General features: G+C 37.7%; 1 protein-coding gene across 2 annotated transcripts in view; it reads right to left on the bottom strand.

Annotated features, from left to right (window-relative positions):
• TEX11 (testis expressed 11) overlaps positions 1-21194 on the bottom strand; it is a 198673-nt gene that overhangs the window by 126303 nt on the left and 51176 nt on the right. For both annotated transcript variants that reach the window (XM_074199437.1, XM_074199438.1), the window contains exon 8: positions 15309-15394. In XM_074199437.1, the coding sequence (XP_074055538.1) occupies positions 15309-15394 (86 nt within the window). The remainder of the gene's footprint in view (positions 1-15308; positions 15395-21194) is intronic.

Raw genomic sequence — 21194 nt, 5'->3', positions numbered from 1 at the left:
TGGGAACCACAGCAGCAGCTGCTTCAGAGTTAGCTCACAGACAGTAAGGGGGGTCAAACAACTGGTCAGAAGGAGATTATAGGGGTCGCTATGCTGGTACTGAGGCAGGAATCTATTGCTTTGCCCATACTTGGATCCAGGTCATAGTCCTAGCTCAAAGTCCCAGGGGGAGGAAGAACATGCTAGTGTACCAAGAACCACAGTGGAGTGGGGACCTGCCTCACAGTTCCAGGGCAGAAAAGACAAGGGTATAGGACAGGAGAGTTATAAACACCTCTCCTTAGATCATACCACCTTGGAAGAATTGTAAACTTGCAGATTCCCAGAAGAATCTCTGAAAACAGCTGCATAAAACCTCAGAAGCTTGGGACAGTGTGTCCTCCACCCTGGAAACAGAGTCCTACTTTTAACAGAGTTAAAATCAAGTCAAAGGCTGGGAAAATGAGCAAACAACAGAAAAAAATTGAACAGAGAAAGTTACTCTGGTGACATGGAAGATCAAAACACACACTCAGATTAACAAAGTCAACACTCCTACAAGAAAAATATGAATTGATCCCAGATGACTGAAGAGCTCAAAAAGGATTTTGAAAATCAAATAAGAAAGGTAGAGGAAAAATTGGGAAAAGAAATGAGAATGAATCAAGAAAATCATGAAAAACAGATCAAAAGCTTGGTAAAGGAGACAAAAAAAAAAACACTAAAGAAAACAACTCCTAAAAAAATAGATTAGGTCAAAGTTAAAAGAGGTACAAAAAGCCAATGAGGAGAAGAATGTCTTAAAAAGCAGAATTGATAAAATGGAAAAAGAGGCACAAAAATTCACTGAAGGAAAAAAAATGAAAAAGTGGAATTGGCCAAATAGAAAAAGAAGTACAAAAACTCACTGAAGAAAATAATTCCTTCAGAATAAGAATCGAACAAATGGAAACTAACAATTTTAAGAGAAATCAAAAAACAATAAAACAAAACCAAAAGAATAAAAAAAATGGAAGACAATGTGAAGTATCTTACTGGAAAAACACTGAACTGAAAAATGGATCTAGGAGAGATACATTAAAAATTATTGCACTACCTGAAAGTCATGGTCAAAAAAAGAGGCTAGACATCATCTTTCCAGAAATTATCAAGGAAAACTGCCAAGATTCCAGAACCAAAGAGTAAAATAGAAATGCTCGTGTCTGAAAACAGATTGAAGCATACTTTTTTAACTTTATTTTTCTTGAGGTTTCCTTTTTTTGGTGGGGGGGATGGGATCTATGGTTTCTTTCATAATACGACAACTATGGAAATGTTTTACATGACTACAAATTTATAGACTAGCAAATTGCTTGCTTTCAATGAGGGGATGTGGGGAGGGTTGAAGGGGGACAATTTGGAACTCAAAGTTTTAAGAATGGATGTTAAAAATTGTTTTTATATGTAACCAAGGAAAAAGAAAATACTAAATAAATTAAAAATTGTTCAAAAAAATCAAGAAGCTTCTACTTAGCATGTTTTAACTTGCATAAGGGAAGGTGTACAGTTTCATTCAAAATATCTAGAAACATGTCTTCTCAATAGGAAAGGAAGGAAACCAGAATACACATTTTGCTCTTAAGAAAGGACATTTACTAAAATGGCATAATAAAAGCACAATAAAACAGTCCCTCTATAAACATGAGGTACACTCTCCCAGTAATAATACCCCAAAAAATCTGTAGGAAGAATGGGGACACAGGACAACATGAAGGAAACCAATGTTGTCAAAGCAATTCCTGATTCCCCAATGGCAGGACCTCCAAGTCCTTTCTCTCAGTTGCTAAGATTAGTTCTCCCCCGAGTCCCTAATCAGTTCTTTTCCCTGTGACTAGGGGACCCTTGCAACCTCAAGTACTATCTCTTTGTATCCATATTTGTCTGAAGGCAGAGTCACTGCTCCTTCATCTGTGCCTCAAACGTTCTCTCATGAACTGATCCTTAAATGCCAAGATAGAATGTCTCCCTGCAGGAGAATAACTCATAGAAAACCCCCTTTGCCTTTCCCTGCAGAGGTAAAGAGCTGGATTCTTGCCCACTGCTGGCTCACTCATCAGCCTCTGAGCTCTCAACCTTCTATCTCCAGGGCTTAGCTTAGTTATTTAAAACTATGCAAGGAGGTGATATTATTCTCTTCCAACTCAAAGAGGTGCTTATACTTCATAAAGGGAAAACAGGGTTTTAACACCTTAAAACCTCATCATCTGTGATAATATCTTATGAGTATATCAGCTGGGGAGGGAGATAGAAAATCTGAACCCTTTATACAATAAAGACTCAAGAAAGGTTAGGTTCAGAGAACCATATATTTTTCTAGTGCTCACAATGGTCTAACTGCTCCATTTAGACGAATACCTCAGTACCATATAAGAGGAAGAAATATCACTCAAGAAGTTATAAAAAGCTGTTGGACCTAACCAGACAATTGCAAACTACACTCTTGCTGGGAGCAACACAATACTATTGACACCTCTCAGGGATTAATTTTCAAGGTCTCAAGGGAAGCAAGATCCCAAAATTATATATTTTTAAAACACAAATATTCCTCTACAGGGAAAAAAAGGAAAGCAGCCAAGATATCAGCAATTACGGACCCATTCACATACCTACTTTCTCATCCTGAAAAATTCTTCGACAATAGTTTGGTGTGTACATATAAAAATATTTTTGATGAATATGTGAAGGGGAACAGACAGGTACTAACAGACTAAACTCTGTAGCAGACCACATCTTCAGTGTCACACAATTAGTTGAGTGTAGAAAAATCTCAGTATCTTTACTGATTTAAAAAAAAATTATTTGATTAGGTAGCATAAAATGCAACCTTAAAAACTCTCCTCTCCTAAAGTGTTGACCACACATTAGCATCATATAAGATTCCTGATGCAGCCACAGAGAACTTTGTTATGATCTGCTATAAATGTGGCATAAAAGGTTTGAATAAAATGTCTTTTCAAGGTGTTCAACATGTAGGACATACTCTACAATAATAAAAATCTATAGCTCTTAGACTGGCTAAAAGAATAGAAAAGGAAAAGGACAAATGGAGGGGATTTAGGAAAACAAAACATTTAATATACACTGTTGGTAGAGTTGTGAATTAATTCTGTAGAACATTCTATTGAACAATTTGGAACTCTGCCCAAAGGTCTACAAAATCATGCCTACCCTTTGACCTAGCAATGCTACTACTAGGTCTGTATCCCAGAAGAAATGAAAAACAAAAAGGAAAAGGACCTATTATATACAAGGATATTTATAGCTGCTCTTTTCTGGTGGCAAGGAACTGGAAATTGAGGAATGGCTGAACAAATTGTGGGATGTGATTGTGATGGAATGCTATTTTGCTATGAGAAATGATGAGCAGAATGTTCTCAGAAAAATGATGCAAAATGAAATAGACTGTGTAAAAAGAAGCATACTTTTTAAAACTTTATCGTTCTTGAGGTTTCTTTTTGGGGGGAGGGGGCTTCTGTGTTTTCTTTCACAATATGACTATTTTGGAAATGTTTTACGTAACTGAAGTTATTGCCTATATCAAATTGCTTGCTTTCTTAATAAGAGGGTATGAAGTGGAAGGATGGGAGAGAATTCGGAATTCAAAGTTTTAAAAGTGAATATTAAAAATTGCTTTTACATATAACTGGGGAAAAATCCAAATAAATAAATTTCTTAAAAAAGAACAAAAAAATCCAAGTGGAAAAAAAGATCCACATATCTAGTGAGGTTCTCCAGATGTTTCTGTTTGCAGATAACAATGCATTAAGTGCATCAAGTCTGAGAACAATAAAGGATCATATTGAAGAGATGCATGACTAATCAAGGAACTGGTCTAGCAAGCCATACAGCAAAACCCAAACAAAGAATTCCTGACATACAGTTGGGTAGACAATACACTGAGTTACTCACAGTCTCTCTCTCATATATACATATATATATGTATATATGTGTATATGTATATACATACATATACACCTATACATATATACATTTATACATGTGTGTATACACATACATACAGGCATTGCAGAGAGTGAGTTGGACCCATAAATGAAAGAGAGAAGATGCCAGTTATTCCTACATTTGAGAAATAGAACAATGCTTTCAGTAATTACAGGATGCTCCCTAATGCCAAAAAAAAATCTTTAAAACAATCCTATTTTCCCTATGATGGCTAAAATTCATGGAACACTGTGATCTCAAAATAATAATAGCTGCAAGTGACCTGTAATGCAAGTAACATATAAGTAGCAAGTTGCCCAAAATGTCTTACACACAAGAAATGGCACAGAACACATCATCCATTCCTCATACAGTCAGAAAAAGTGGTGGATCAATCACACAACAAGAGTGAGAAATAATGGACAAGCCAAGTGTATTAATGACAACTGCAACATAAGAGAACCCAGAAGATAGTCTTTCACACATTGGATAAACCATTTATAAAACATATATGGAGGGACAGCTAGGTGGGGACGGCTAGGTGGCACAGTGGATAGAGCACAGGCCCTGGAGTCACGAGTACCTGAGCTCAAATCCAGCCACAGACACTTCACAATTACCTAGCTGTCTGGCCTTGGGCAAGCCACTTAACCCCATTGCCTTGCAAAAAAAAAAAAAACATATATATGGAAGGAAAAGAATGAGAAACTATATGGGGTGAAAAGGCATGATCAGTTTTGCTTTACAAGAATGAAGAGAGTATATTCATCCCCATGAAATCAGAAGTATAAATGTAAAGACAAAGAATGGGGTTCCAGAAAATCAACTGCACAAATATAGAATAAATGTGACCTGACTAGACACCAGTTTACACAAAAACTATCTAGGGGTTTTAGGAGACCACAAGGTCAATATGAGTCAACTGTATGACATAGCAATAAAACAGTCAGCTCCTCTTAACAAAGCCTTCTTCTTATCTAATTCCATCCCTACATTTTACAAAAGAGGAAACTGAAACTCAAGAGAGCATAAATGACTTGTCCAAGGTCAAACAGCTGAGACTTGGACACAGGTCTTTGGATCCCAAGTTCTTTTTCTCTACTATACCACACTGACTCTCACTTTATCTGTAAAATAAAAATGTTTTGGAGTGGATAACTGTACTTGTAGGCAGAATACTTGTTTGAATCCTTTAACCTAGGGGGGTTCTTAGCACTTTGATATGTCATGGATCCCCTTTGGCCATCTGGTGAAATCTATGGATTCCTTCTCAGAATTATATTTTAAAATGTATTACATAAAATATACAAGGTTATATAAAGGAAACCAATGCTTTTGAAAGCATTATCAAAATGTTTTAAAAAACCTCTAAGTTTCACAAGCTAAAAAGTTTCTAAGAACTTCTGTCTTAACCTTTGTGAGACTCACTTTTGTTTTCTATAAAATAAGAAGGTTTATCAAGATGGTCTCTAAGGTTCTTTCCAGTAATCAAATCCTTTGATCTCTTAGGCACCATCCATGATTCTGGAAGTGCTCTAGTTTTGGGTTCTTAATCAGTGATTAATGACTTAACTGGAACCCCATTTCTATTAGAGAATCTTCCATGACATCTGAGTTCAATTCAGCCTCTCTGATATTAAAAGAGGCACACTGAGACAGAAAAGCATCATAACTAGCATATTTGACGTACCTGAAGGTCTGTATAGCACTTTAAAAATATGAACTCAATTTGACCTTCTCAACTCCATGAGGTAGGTCCTATTATTATACACATTTTGCAGGTGATAAAACTATGATTGAGAGGAGTTAAATGACTTGCCCAGGGTCATATGGCTGGATTTGAACTCAGGTCTTCCTGATTCCAAGTCCAATACTACCTACTGCTCCTTGGTCAAGGTTTTTCTTAAACCAGCTGGGTCTCTGTTTCCCCAGATATAAAATGAGAAAGGTTGGACTAGAAAATTCCCAAGCTTCCGTCTATCATTCCATATCAAACAATTAGGAACAATATATGAACAATAATGATAATAATAACCATCAATCTCAACTGGACACAATGAATTCACTACAACTACACTTCCACTAGATGGTGCTGACACATTCCATTTTTTTCATAAGTATGCCTTGCAAAAGGGTCATTCTTATTAATAGATTTAATCATGATTATGCCTTATTTTATTCATTAAAGTCTTTCTCATGTGGCTCATAATAGTATAGAAAGCTAAGTAGAAGTTGTTAGCTGCACTTTTCTTCCAGAGAAATTCAAGATCTTTGAAATACTGATTCTCCACAAAGTTCTCCTCAATGCCTCACCATGATATTACAAGCCTAGGGTTTTGAAAGTGATGTCAGCTGAGTATAGGTCCTCCCAAACAGAAAAAGTTTCATGTATGCTCCCAGCAATAGACTACTGATTGGCTCCATGTTGATGAATACCTTGACTACAATAATTCATGGGAAAAATTACAGATACAGCATTACTTCTCTAGGTTATATAGCTTCCTTCTACTTCTTTGGTGACAATGGCAAAGTGGCAGAAGGAGGGCAAAGGACACAAAGAATTGCACAATTTTGAATCTACGAATTTTAACTGTTGGTATTCTAAATGTGAGGGCCTTAACCAGTGACCTACAAGAAATCATATTATTTGAGGAACTAAATCATATTTGTCTTGATGTCAGCCAGGTGGTACAGTAGATAGAGCACTAGTCCTGGAGGTAGGAGGATTCTAGTTCAAATCCAACCTCAGACACTTGACACTTACTAGCTATGTAACTTTGGGCAAGTCATTTAACCCCAACTGCCTCACATCCAGGACCATCTCTAATCATCCTGATTCATATCTAGACACTGGACCCAGATGGTTCCAGAGGAGAAAGTGAGGCTGGTAACTAAGCACAGCACTCCCTCACTTAAATCCAATTCATTTGCGTGCCATGGCATCACCTCCCTGATGTCAGTCTTCTTTCAAGAATAAAGGACAATCATCATCTGTCTTGACATTTTCACTATGAAGTCACAAAATAAAAGAAAGCTGCTAGTTAGAATAATTCATAAGTTTTCTTTAAGAGGCAAATAAAAGACTCATAACATCAATTCCACAAATTTTAAGGGTAACAAGAAATATCATTCCATGGGACAATTACTCATTTTGTTATGTAATGATTATGATAAGAACATAGAGAAAGACTACCATGAAAATGATTAAAGCTTCTGTGACAATGTCTATTATAGAAAATGAGGAGGTATAGAAATTCCATAGATGACTAAGACCTTCCAAATAAAATCAATACATATCTTAATGCGCAAAGACTTCAATGCAAAAGAAGTCATGGATAAAAAGGACAAATAAGAAACATCAAAGGTTTGCAAGCAATACAAATGTCTCACAAATACATATCACGAATATTTCTTCAAGAAGAAAATCATGAGGCACTGACATATTGAGTAACAACAACATCACAAAAGAAGTTAGTTATTAATATAGGAGCCATTTTTAAATCAGTGATATGTATATTATACACACATATGCTATTAGCTTATTGTTAGAACAACCTAAATAAAAACAAATGCCAAATTAGAAAAATAGAAAATATGGCACAAAATTAAGGCAACCCTACTCTGACCTATGTAAACTAGTTAATGATTCCAAATGTGGGAAATGGATAAAAGAATTGACATGGAATATCATCATTTTTGAAGTATATACAAAGGGTTTCTATGCAGGAAGGAAGGAGGGAGGGAGCTGGAGGTTTGATTCTCAAGACATGTGAAAGAGGGAAAGATAGCAAAACACAAAGGAAAAAAATCACAGACCTTATTACTTTTTTAAAAGGAGACCAAGAAAATATTAATAACTACTGACTCATATGCCTACTTTGCAATCTATGCATAACCTTTACAAGAATAGCCTACACATGCACCAATGACGTTCTTGATGAAGACATGAGAAGGGAACAGGCCGGCTTTAATAATGATATTCTACAACAGATCACTCTTTCAAAGTCATAAAACTGACCCCAAAATGTAAAGAATTCAAGACTGATAAAATTTTTGCCCCGAGGTCCTACCCAGTCCAATATTTCAGGAAGGGTCCTGGCTGTGCTCCAGGTCACTCACTACCCTACTTTCCAGACTTCTCAACAGCTGCCTAATCCAAACAAGGGCAGCCTTTCCTGAGTCCTCCTTTTCAGCTCCACTTTATATGTTATTTTCCCCCATTAGAAGGAAAGCTTCTTGAGAATAAATATTGTCTTGCTAGCTTGTATTTATATTCCCAGTACTCAGTAAGAAGACAGAAGAAATGATGTACAGTACCCAGCAATTTGTAGAAACTACAAATGAGCTCACCCATGAGGCATAAATGCTGAGGATAGGGTTACTGTTTCCATCCTGGTAACCCTCCCAAGGTCAAGATTTGCCACCAAGAAGTGGCAAAGATTAGTTCAGGTGCTTTTACAAAAATTCCAAAATTCCACCTGCTTCTTGTCATCAATTCTGTTTTTACATTTCTATAATGAACTTCTTGAGATAAGTTGCACTCTCTTCAACTGGGATGGGGAGGGAGAAAGTTGGTCTTTATTTTTCACATATATTGGATATTTAGCTTTGGCTAATTAGACCAAACAACTTAAATTGGCAAAATTTGGTTTTTTACTCTGATGTGAAACAGGAAGATGTTTTAATTTGGCTATATCAAATATATTGTTTCTGTATGAAAATAAAATTCAAAGTGGGGGGTAGGAGAGAAGAGAAGCTCTAGTTAGCTAGCTAGACACCTAGTTATCTAAGGTCTTGTTTGTTGATTCAAAAAAAGTTGATTAAATAGAGCAAAATGCTCCCTAATAAGCTCTCCTGCAAGAATATATAATCTATGAATATGTTAACATGATACAGTACTCCTTGATAGTTACTTTTATTTGACTCTCCTCTGGTAATGAATACCAAGTGAGGCACGTAACAAGGAGTCATAGACTCACCAAAAATGTTTACCAATGCCATGGATAATGACCATTGAAAATGGAAGAGGGATTCTCCATTGATGATGAGGTCCTAGAGATGTGTCTGCTTTGCAAACTACTGTAACTACAAATTATGTTGATGGCAAAAAACAAAAACACTGGAGAACCTCATACTATTCATAATTCCTCAAAAATTCGGTCAGTTTCCAAACAGGAAAAAAATGATATATAATGACTATATACAATTGGATGGACAGTCCATAGAATTGGTCCATCAGTACATATATCTTGAACAAAAAAAGATGGCTAGACCAGGGCTATCCAACCTTACTTTTAAAAGTTTCTACTGAGGGACAGCTAGGTGGCGCAGTGGAGAGAGCACCAGCCCTGGAGTCAGGAAAATCTGAGTTCAAATCCAACCTCAGACACTTCATAATTACCTATCTGTGTGGCCTTGGGCAAGCCACTTAACCCCATTTGCCTTGCAAAAACTAAAAAAAAAAGTTTCTACTGAAACAAGACAACATACACAACATACTCACTCGTTTTAGTGAGAGCTCTGTGGTATAAACAGGCACAGGTGGCTGCATAAAACTGCCCTGTGGGCTGCATTTTGGACAGCCACAGGCTAGACAATGAATTGGGATCCAAATTTAACAGGAAGGAGACAGTAAACTGGACTTCCTTTGGGAAATTATACACTATTTTTAACAAATCCCCCTCTCTCCCTCCATCCCTGCTGCTCTACTACCCAAAACAAAGGCCCATCTTTTTAAAACCACTATCCTTCTGGTGGTTCTGTATAGCTTCAAGTCTAAAGAATCAAAGTCAGGGTTTGGTCCCCCAAAGGACAACAGAGAGGTACATGGAGTAAATTCTGACATAGTAGATCAAGGACAAACTGTACACCAGGAGCAACATAAAGCAGTTAAGGGTGCAGAGCAGGAGTGAGAAGCAACTGCTAAGCCACATAAACCACTTGTATTTATTCCACACAATGTAAAAAATCTAAAGCAAAAGTTCTTATCTTTGTATCCATGAACTTATGCTTTTTTAAATAATATTTTGATAACTGTATTTGGTTTCTTTTGTAACCCAATGTTATTTTATGTTATGCTTTTAAAGACATGACTGTGAGTAGGAATCCAGTCTTACGATTCCCAAGTCTGATTGCCAAAGGCAGAGATCAAGAAACCAACAATGTAGCAGTGTGCTGGTATAAAGGAGGCCTTCCCCAAGGCACACCGGACCCCATGTGGAGGAGACCGTGAAATAGAGAAGTCACATAGAGTGAAAAGACATAATAAACCTGTTGCAATCCATGCTGGGGAAAGTACACATACTGATAAGACCACAGATTCAGGAAAAAAGTGATGAAATATGAATACAAATGCAAACAAGAATTGGCACAGAGTTTTAGGGACTACAGTTGTGCATTCCAAAAGTGGTCAAAGGCCATATATAAATTGCTCAGCAAATTGAGGGTTCACTTGAGGGAAAGAGGGTCCAAGCAAGGGGCTCAGAGCTTCCTTCTCCAACTTTCTGATGACTTGAGTCATTAAGTTATATTCACTTAGAATTATCACTGGATTTGTCCTGGCAGAACATTCTCTAGGGTTTACATTTTAAATGTTTTCTACTGCTTCTCCAGTTTCTTTCACTGTCTACACTACAATAAGATCTCACTAATTAGGAATTTTTCCTGTGTGTATTCTTTGGCTTAGTGATTCCATTCCATTACTCTTCTTTATTCATTCATATTCATGTCATCTTGAAATAATTTGTTTTTTCCTTAAAGCCTTCAAACACATTTTTAAACGGTTCTCAAGTCTTTCCCATTATTTGGGGGAGGAAGCAATAAGAATTTTAAGCTTTTTTTCCCCCATCGATTTTACTCTATCCCTTCCACCTATCCTCCCAACCATTTTCATTTCTTTCTCTTGAATTTAATTTATCAATGGGAAAGAAGCTTTCCTCAGATAAAATGAGCACCCTTGGGAGAGATCTAGCTAGTTACCACTGCTATAAGCCCTACTTGCTTCAAAGAATTAAGTCAAATGCATTAGCAGGGAGATCAAGCACATAGAAGTAAATATTGACTAGGATTGGGATATTTTTACCATTTAAAAAAGAGAATTAGCAGTAACTTGGTGTTAATTTCCAAAGTCTTTTCTAATTTACTATATTTCTCTTCAATGGTTAATTTCCCACAGTCAAATTTTTGTATAACTTTTGAAGACAACTGAAGTTGACTTGGCATTAGTTAAATTAAAATTCTTTATACAATTTTTAAAAATTGCTATCTGATCATTCTCAGTACAACCAAGAGACCATTAATCCCAGAGCAAGGGCATACAATGGAGGAATCAAATCCAATTTATAAGACTCTTCCCCCCTCTTCTCCAGCAGGGCATGGTACCTCATGCAGTGGGCACTTAACAAAAGCTAACTGAAGCACCTTCTCTCTTCTGGGTACTGTGTTAGATGTTGTGGATACATGGACAAAGTCTCTGCTCTCATGGGGTTAATCTATACAACAGAAATATGCAATGAATACAGTCATTGCAGGGGCTTGGTGTTGTCATCTAATAGGAATCAGGAAAATGTCTCTTACGGTTTAGATTTTTTGGGTTTTTTTGCAAGGCAAATGGAGTTAAGTGACTTGCCCAAGGTCACACTGTTAGGTAATTTTTAAGTGTCTGAGGTTGCCTTTGAACTCAGGTCCTCCTGTCTCCAGGGCCAGTGCTGCACCATCTAGCTGCCCCTACGGGTTAGATTTTGATATAAACATGTACTAGAGGCCTCTGGATTGAAATCTTAGCTCTACCCTTTGTCAACAATATGACAATCCGGGGCAGCTAGGTGGCGCAGTGGATAAAGCACCGGCCCTGGAGTCAGGGTACCTGGGTTCAAATCTGATCTCAGACACTTAATAATTACCTAGCTGTGTGGCCTTGGGCAAACCACTTAACCCCATTTGCCTTGCAAAAACCTAAAAAAAAATATGACAATCCAATCTCACTAGGACTGGGTTTCCTATCTTATATAATTTATAAGAGGAGAGGGAATGCATGAAGTGACTTTTTTAAAATTTACTACTTTATTTTTTCCCCAATTATATGTGAAAACAATTTTCAACATTCATTTTTTAAATTGATTCCAAATTCTCTCCCACCCTCCCCTATCCCCCTCATTGAGAAGATCAAGCAATTTGATAAAGGCTATACATGTGGAATCATGCAAAACTCATTTCCATGTTAGTCATGTTGGTATTTATAGATCAAAATAAAAACTTCTGAAAAATAAAGTACAAAAGTTATGCTTTGATCTGTATTCAGACTATCAGTTCTTTCTCTGGGAATGGAGGGCATTTTTCATCCTAAATTCTTTAGAGTTGTGTTGGATCACTGTATTGCTGAGAAAAGCTAAGACACAGATTATCACACAATATTGCTGTTAACACTGTGGATAATTTCCTCCTGGTTCTACTGATTTCACTTTGCATCAGTCAGAGTTAAGTCTTTCCAGGCTTTTCTTAGGTGTTTTTTTCCAAGACAAATGGGGTTAAGTGGCTTGCCCAAGGCCACACAGCTAGGTAATTATTAAGTGTCTGAGGCCACATTTGAACTCAGGTACTCCTGACTCCAGGGCCAGTGCTCTATCCACTGGACCACCTAGCCGCCCCTTTCCAGGTTTTTCTGAGAGCATAGATGAGGTGACATTTAAGAATTCTAAAAAAAAAAAGTGAATTCTTCTCTCATGATGGCAGCTAGATTTAAGGCAAGGAAGAAGTTCTGGCCTCCCCAATCCTAAATCTAGTGCTTCTCCCGTGTCCTATTTCTTCTTTTAGAGCTAGGGCTTATTTTCCCCCAATTCTCTTTCCAAAGAATCCTTTTATAATTAAGTCACTATTATATATCATTAGCTATACCATGGAGCCAAGTATGTTCCTAAAAATATCAGATCCAAGGTAGAAAGAGAAAACAGTACTAGTTACAGCACCAGAGTTTTCACTATCAGATTTCTATGACATAAGAGTTCTGATTCTGATACATATGACAAGGCAGGTAGAAAAGAAGTCTTGGTTTGTGCCTTGATCACCAGTTTTTAGAGAGCAAGCTCTAAACTAGTCTCCTGACCCTCAAATCCCTCTTGCCTCAGGCCATGGCCCTTGTCAGTACTCTGCCCCCAAAAGTTGTCAAATGCAGGAAAAGAAAGATTATTCACTTAATCAAAGAGTATTTAACCTGTCCTGAATCTGTTTTCTTAAACTAGTCCACTCTTTTTTTTAAGGTTTTTGGCAAGGGAAATGGGGTTAAGTGGCTTGCCCAAAGCCACACAGCTAGGTAATCATTAAGTGTCTGAGACTGGATTTGAACCCAGGTACTCCTGACTCCAAGGCTGGTGCTCTATCCACTACACCACCTAGGCCCCCCCCCTCTAGTCCACTCTTTTAAAGTGTTTTTACCAAGAGAAGACAAGGCATATACTCAATGATTCCAGAACATACCTATTATGAAAAAGCAGAATATCTTGGCTCACTAGTCCAATTGTGTGATTTTAATTGTCCTAAGTTCAGTCTTCAAAACAATTTTGGACTTCTTTACAAAGTGTATTGCAAGGATTGAAACACAAATAATTTTTATGTAGAAATGTTGGAGATAAACTATGCCTGTGAACAATGTTATCAGTTACTAAATTTGTATTTCTTGGCTTCTTAAAAATGATACAGGGGCAGCTAGGTGGTACAGTGGATAGAGCACTGGCTCTGGAGTCAGGAGGACCTGAGTTCAAAACTGACCTCAGACTCTTAATAATTACCTAGCTGTGTGGCCTTGGGCAAGTCATTTAACCCCATTGCCTTGCAAAAACTTTTTTTAAAAAATGATGCAAAGAATTTTCCCTACAGTTAGTATTTTGTCATTGAAATGGATGTAGGAATATAAACTGTCAACTTTCTATAACATGGAACACCATGTTCCTAAACTGGAAGTTCCATAGACTACCTCCAGAATAATCCAGTGTGTCCCTTTGCTTTTCTGGATTGTTTTCTGGCCCCTCTCTCTTAGTTCAGGCTTTCCCAAGAGCCATTTCCATGCTCTCCCAATTTCCAATCCCAACTCTCCCCTCTGTGTCTCCCACCCTGCAGCCAAAGGGATTTCCCAAAGTCAAGGTGTGGCTATGCACTCATTCAATAAGCTTAGATGGCAAGGTAAAGAACCCTGGGAGCCTTAGGTTTTGCTATTAAACCCTTTACATTCTGGTCTCAGGCTAACCTCCCAACCAAATTATATGCCATTCTCCCCCACCCTGTCTACTCTAGCCCCACTGGCCTGGCTCCCTGTAACTTCAGTTACTGGCTTTGTCTTTTTCCATTTGCTAACTGCTACACCTGAAATGCACTCCTAGACCTTTTCTGCTCAGGATTCTTTGCTTCCTTTAAAACTCTGCCCAAGGGACACATTCAACAGGAAGCTATTCCTGAATTCCACCCCAGCTCCTCCCCCCAATTCTCTTGAATTTGTTTTTGTACAGCTATGGAGGACTATGATATCTCCCCAAAATAGAATGCAAGCATTTTGAGGGGAGAAACCTTTTGCTCAGATGTCTTTGTATCTAGCCCTAGCCCCTTATACATTGCTTATGGATTAATGATTGACATTATCAGAATCAGCATATGACATCAGAGCAATGAAAGTATTTGTTTGATGTTACCAAACTCTGAAATGTAAGATTTGACTAGGGATTAGGGGAAGAAGAGGGCCGGATTTGAACTCAGGAAGAGGAGTCATCTTGATTCCAAGTCCAGTGTACCACCTATCTACTTTAAAGTGACTATGATGCTTTTAAAAAGGCATCAACAAAAATTAATTTAAAAAAAAAAAAGATTCCAGGAAACAGGCTGACAGTGATAGAGAGGCAGGCTGGAGAAAATTTTTGCCTGGATTTTAAAAAATGGATAATATAAAAATTAATAACAAGTTATGGGGAAAATTTTTTTGGTGGGGGAAATGCTGATTTTAAAATTGGGAAAGATTTGCTTTTTTCTGGTCAATATAACTGTCTACCTTTAAAAAAAAAAGTCCACTGATTCCTTTAGCTCAGGGTATCAAATTCAAATAGAAACAGGTGCCATTAAACTGTACCTAAGGATCCCTGTGGACCACTTGTTGACTTAGTTTTCAAATATAATGTGTTCCATGTTTTATTATATTTGTATATATTTTGTGAACTATTTCCCAATGACATTTGAATCTGGTTGGGGCATTGGCCTCTCTCAGGAGTGTTATGGGCTGCATGTCAGACAATCTCTACTTTTTAGAGTGAACATATAGAAGCATTGAAATTCCTCAAGTTTCCAAACTTAAATAAGTTCCTATATATTACCCAAGCCAATACGAGCATTCTTCAAATTTCTTCTGGTGGTAGGTTTCCACTCCAAAATTATAACAGAGAACTGAAAGGTATCCAGGCTACAAGAGAAAGAAATATATATATATATATATCAGTTGTGTGCGATTTTCTTAGAGTTGTACATATTTTGTTTCAGTTTATATTCTTACACATACAATGAAATGGTTTGAGACATAAAAACTCCACATTTTCCTGCTGGCCTTTAGGTTTATGCAGTAAAGAAATTGACCTGCACCTAGAATGAAGCAGGGAGACTGGGTAAAAGCCAGTGAATGACATCATAGCAGGAATCATACTAAAAAAAGAGAACTCAAACTAGCAGCAAGACCTAAGAAAGAGAAATTCCATTTAAAATAATTGCAGACAATCTAAAATACTTGGGAGTTTACCTACTAGGACAAATCCAGGAGCTATATGAACACAGTTACAAAGCACTGTTAACACAACTAAAGTCAGATCTTAAACACTTGGAAAATTATCAACTGCTCACAGGTAGGCCAAGCCAATATAATAGAAATGACAATTCTACCTAAATTAATTTACTTATTCAGTTGCCATATTAATCAAACTACCAAACAGCTATTTTATGTAGCTAGGAAAAATAGTAACAAATTTATCTGGAAGAACAAAAAGTTAAGAGTATCAGGGAAATGGGGGCAGCTAGGTGGCACAGTGCATAGAGCACCAACCTGGAGTCAGGAGGACCTGTGTTCAAATCCAGCCTCAGACAATTACTAATTACCTAGCTGTGTGACCTTGGGCAAGTCATTTAACTCCACTGCCATACAAAAAAAATTTAATTTTAAAAAAAGAATATCAGGAAATTAATGGGGAAAAATGCAAAGGAAGTGGCCTAGCCATACTTATCTGGTACTGGTCAAGAAAGAGTGAATCAGTGGACTAGATTAGGTCACAAAACATAATAATAAATCACCATAATAAAACATAAAGACTCCAGCTTCTGGGCTAAGAATTCACTACTTGACAAAAACTGCTGAGAAAACTGGAAAACTGCAAGATAAGGTCAAAATGGGCACATGATTTAGACCTAAAGGATATCACAAACAAATTAGGGGAGCCTGAGATATCTTACCTCTCAGTTCTATGGAGAAGGAAAGAATTTATAATCAAACAAGAGATAGAGAGCATTATAAGATGTAAAATAGATAATTTTGATTATATTAAAAAGACTTTGCACAAACAAAACCAATGTAACCAAAATCAAAATAGAAAGCAGAAAGCTGGGAAACAATTTTTACATCAAGTGTCTCAATAAAGGCCAGATCATTTCTCAAATGTATAGAGAACTGCGTCAAATGTATAAGAATACAAGTCATTCCCCAATTAATAAATAGTCAAAGGATATGAAGAGGCAATTTCCAGATGAAGAAATCAAAGTTAGCTATAGTCATATGAAGAAATGCAAATTAAAACAACTCTGAGGACCCACTTTACCTATCAGATTGGTTAACAGGACAGAAAAGGAAAATGATAAATGTTGAAAAAGTTATGGGAAAATTGAGAAACTAATGCACTCTGGGTAGAATTGTAAATTGATTCAATCATTTTGGAGAGCAATTTGGAATTATGTCCAAAGGCTGACCAAACTGTAAAGAACCTTTGATCCAGCAATACCCCTACCACAACATCCCAAAGAGATCATAAAAAGGGAAAAGGACCTACAAATACAAAAATATTTACAGCAGTTTTTTTTTGTGGTATTAGAGAATTAGAAATTGATGGACAAAAAAGGGAAGAATGCACATGTACACACACGCACATACAAACTCAGAGCCAAGTACAGAAATGTATTCCATTCAACAATGAAACATAGAAAGGGGGGGGGATTAGAAGGTAGATTAAAGGAAGGATAATTCCTAAGACAAACTCTCACTGAGGATATACAGAAATATTTCAAGCAAAGAATGGAAATCTGAAGAGTTGCCCATCAATTATGAAATGACCGAACAAATTCTGGTATATAAATATGATCACGATGTTTGTCCTTCATTCTGTAAGAAGACCACCACAGAAGAAGACCATGACATCAGGGAGGTGATACCATGACATACATGTGAATTGGATTTGAATAAAGGGGCTGTGCAAAGTCACCAGCCTCACTTTTTCCTCTTTTTTTCCATCTGAGCCTGGTGGTCAGATATGAAGTAGGATGACTGGAGATGGCCCTGGAAGCAAAGCAATCAGGGTTAAGTGACTTGCCCAAGATCACACAGCTAGTAAGTGTCTGAGGTCAAATTTGAACTCAGGTCTTCCTGACTTCAGGGTAGGTGCTCTACTCTAGCTATTACCATCATTGTGGAATGGAAAATGATGAAGTAGATGGTTTCAGAGAAACCTAGGAAGATTTGTATGAACAGATGAAGAATGAAGAACCAGAAGGAGTCATATAATGGCAGCAATAGGATAAAGACAAACAACTTTGGAATATTTAGGAACCTTGATCAGAGTAATAACCAACTACAAATTCCAAATGATTAATGATGAAACATGGACAGCTAGGTGATGCAGTGATACAGCACCAGAGCTAGAATCAAGAAGGTCCAGGGTTCAAAAATCTGACCTCAGATACTTATTAGCTGTGTGACCCTGAGCAAATTACTTAACTTTGTTTGTCTCAGTTTCCTCATCTATACAATGAGCTGGAAAAGGAAATGGCAAACCACTCTCTAGTATCTTTGCCAAGGAAACCCCAAATGAGTCACAAAGAGTCAGACAGGACTGAAGTGGCTGAACAATAGCAGCATCAATGATAAAACATGCTACCTAACTCCAGATAAATGAGACTCAGAGTGCAGAATGAGATAATTTTTTGGGACATAATATGGAAATTTGTTTTGCTTGACTATATATGTTTATAATGGATTTTATTTTTCTTTATTCTCAATCATGGAAAGGGTATTGGGTAATCTTGTCAGAAAGCTCTCTCTTCACTCCTACCTGCAGGAAATCACTATTCAGAAGGGGACTACGTTGATACAGCTAGTTAACTAAGGAGATAAAAGGGTTGTACCTGTGGTTAGGCAGACCACAAATCAGGATTCAGACACTCAACACATCACTTCACCTCTCTGCCTCAGTTTCCTAACCAGTAAAATCAGCATAACAACTACTCCCAGAGTTGTTGTGAGAATAAAATGAAATAACATTTGTAAAGTGCTTAGTACAGTGCCTGTTCTTTCCCCTCCTTCCCCCTACTTCAGGCTTTCATCATTCTCACCTGAACTATTACAATAGTCACCTTAGCTTCTAGATTCTCCCTTTTCCAACATATCTTCCATCACTGCCAAGTTATCCTTCCAAGACACAGGACTGACCATCTCACTCATCTACTCAAAACCCTTCAATGACTCCCCTTAGATTCAAATATTAGAGTCAAACGGCTATTAGTCATTTCCCTGAATATGACTAAATCTTTATTAAGCACCTAATTATCTACCAGGAATTGAAGAATTAGGAACTAAATAGTTGCTGTTCAGGGGACACCACATGTGAGTATGAAGTAATTTCAAGATGAAGAAATCATATAAACACTCCCATAGGAGGAGCTAGCACCAGAGGGATTCCAAAAGACAGAGGAAAAGCAAGAAAGCATTTCACACAACAGGGCCCAGCTATCTAGACAAAGGCAAGGAAACAGAACTTTCTGCCTTTACAAGTTGATTCCCTCTGTAGAGGTGGCAATATGGTGCGCACCCCCCTTCCCCTGTACATCTTAGAATCCCCTACTTCCTCCAAGGCTCACTTCAGGTTGCCAGGTAAAGTCCTGCCTTCTCCCCAGCCTACTCCCCTTGGGGGTACTTACTTCCTCCTGTAATTACTTTCTACCCACAAATGTCTATGCCTGTTGTAATCCCCCCACTCCCAATAGAATGATTTTTCTTTGTTCTTTGACTCCCCAGTATCTAACTCAGAGCAAGGAACTCAATGAGAGTTTAATGAAATGAAATGAACTGGAAAAGCTCTCAGGTTGGTTAACCTTGTTAATCCACAAAGCTCTCCACTAAGATTCTCTCTGATGAGTTTGCACTTCTGGAAGTGTTAGACAACCCTATAGCCATGTTCGAGATTATGGAGACATGGAGAGCAGCCCCATTGCTTTACAGATGGATAGACAGGCCCAGAGATGCTTAAGCAACTTGCCAGAGCTCCTAGCTTGTCAGTCAGTGGCAAAGCCAGAACTCCATCTTCAACTGCACTGCCCTCCAAACCCTTTCTAATTGATCCATACTTCAACCAATCAATAGTTATAGGAACTACCTTTTTTTTAATTAATTTATTTTTGAATTTTACAGTTTCCCCCCCAATCTCGCTTTCCTCCCCCCCACAGATGGCAGATCAAAATTGAATGTGCTGAGAGAGATATCATATCTTTAAGGGGAAAAATGAAATATAAGAGATAGCAAAATTACATAAGATAACTTTTTTTAAAAAAAAATTAAAGGGAATAGTCTTTGGTCTTTGTTCAAACTCCACAGTTCTTTCTCTGGATACAGACGGTATTCTCCATTGCAGACAGCCCCAAATTGTGCCTGATTGTTGCACTGATGGAATGAGCAAGTCCATCAGGTGTTAGGGTATACAATGGTTTTCTGGTTCTGTTCCTCTCGATCAGCATCAGTTCATGTAAATCCTTCCAGGCTTCCCTGAATTCCCATCCCTACTTGAGGGCACCACCATGTTCCATGACATACATATACCATAGTTTGTTCAGCCATTCCCCAATTGATGGGCATTCTCTCCATTTCCGATTCTTTGCCAACCCAAACAGAGCTATTATGAATATTTTTTAAAATTTATTTTATTTAAGGCAATGTGGTTAAATGATTTGCCCAAGGTCACACAGTTGGATAATTAAGTGTCTGGGCTGGATTTGAACTCGGGTCCTCTTGTCTCCAGGGATGTTGCTCTATCCACTGGCTAGCTGACCCTGCTATGAATATTTTTGTACAAAGTGATGTTTTTCCCCTTTTTCATGATCTCTTCAGGGTATAGACCCAGTAGTGGTATTGCTGGATCAAAAGGGATGCACATTTTTATTGCCCTTTGGATATAATTCCAAATTGCTCTCCAGAAAGGTTGGATGAGGAACTACTTTTCTTTCAGTCAAGCAATAATTATTCAGATTGAATGTTTACCAAAGGGCAGGCCTTAGACACAAAGACAAAAACAAAGTGTGCCTGCCCTCAAGGAAGTGACATTCTATTAGAGGAGTTTAGGTAAAGAATATACAAAATAATATAAAATAAATTTCTTTTTTTGGGGAGGGGGGTGTCAGGCAAAACCTCAAAAGGAAACTAGAGATTCTAAAAGACAAGAGATAGGAGATGAAAGGAGATACAAGGTGGCCTGCTTGGCTAGACCAGAGAGTATATACAGGGGGAGATCCGTGGTGAAGTGTCTTAAAGGCCCAACAGAGGAAGCAATTGAAATTTGAGGTGATAGGGGTGATGGGAATATATTCAGTAGTGGGGTGACATGCTCCTTTGCTTTAAGAAAATTACTTTGGACAGATTGTAAAGGACAGATTGGGGTAGAAAAAGTTTTTGGGTGCAGGTAGGGAGACCAATTAGGAGATTACTGCAATAGTTCAGGTAAGATGTAATGAGGAGTGCCAGGAGTGAGAAGGGTTCAGATGTGAAAATGTCACACAGCTAGAAATTCTAAGACTTGGCCACTGGTTGGCTATGTGGGGATGAGGAGTGGAGGGGACACCTTCAAGGCTATAAACCTGAGTGACTGGAAGGATGGTGGTGCCCTCAAGTATGCAGTTGCTAATGAGGGACTTGGGTGTTAAAGAGGAAGACTAGATTTGCATATTTGTATATAACTGGAAATTGT

The sequence above is a fragment of the Macrotis lagotis genome, chromosome X, assembly GCF_037893015.1.
Source record: "Macrotis lagotis isolate mMagLag1 chromosome X, bilby.v1.9.chrom.fasta, whole genome shotgun sequence".
In the NCBI taxonomy this organism is placed as follows: Eukaryota; Metazoa; Chordata; class Mammalia; order Peramelemorphia; family Peramelidae; genus Macrotis; species Macrotis lagotis.
This window is presented reverse-complemented; position numbering and strand designations above follow the sequence as displayed.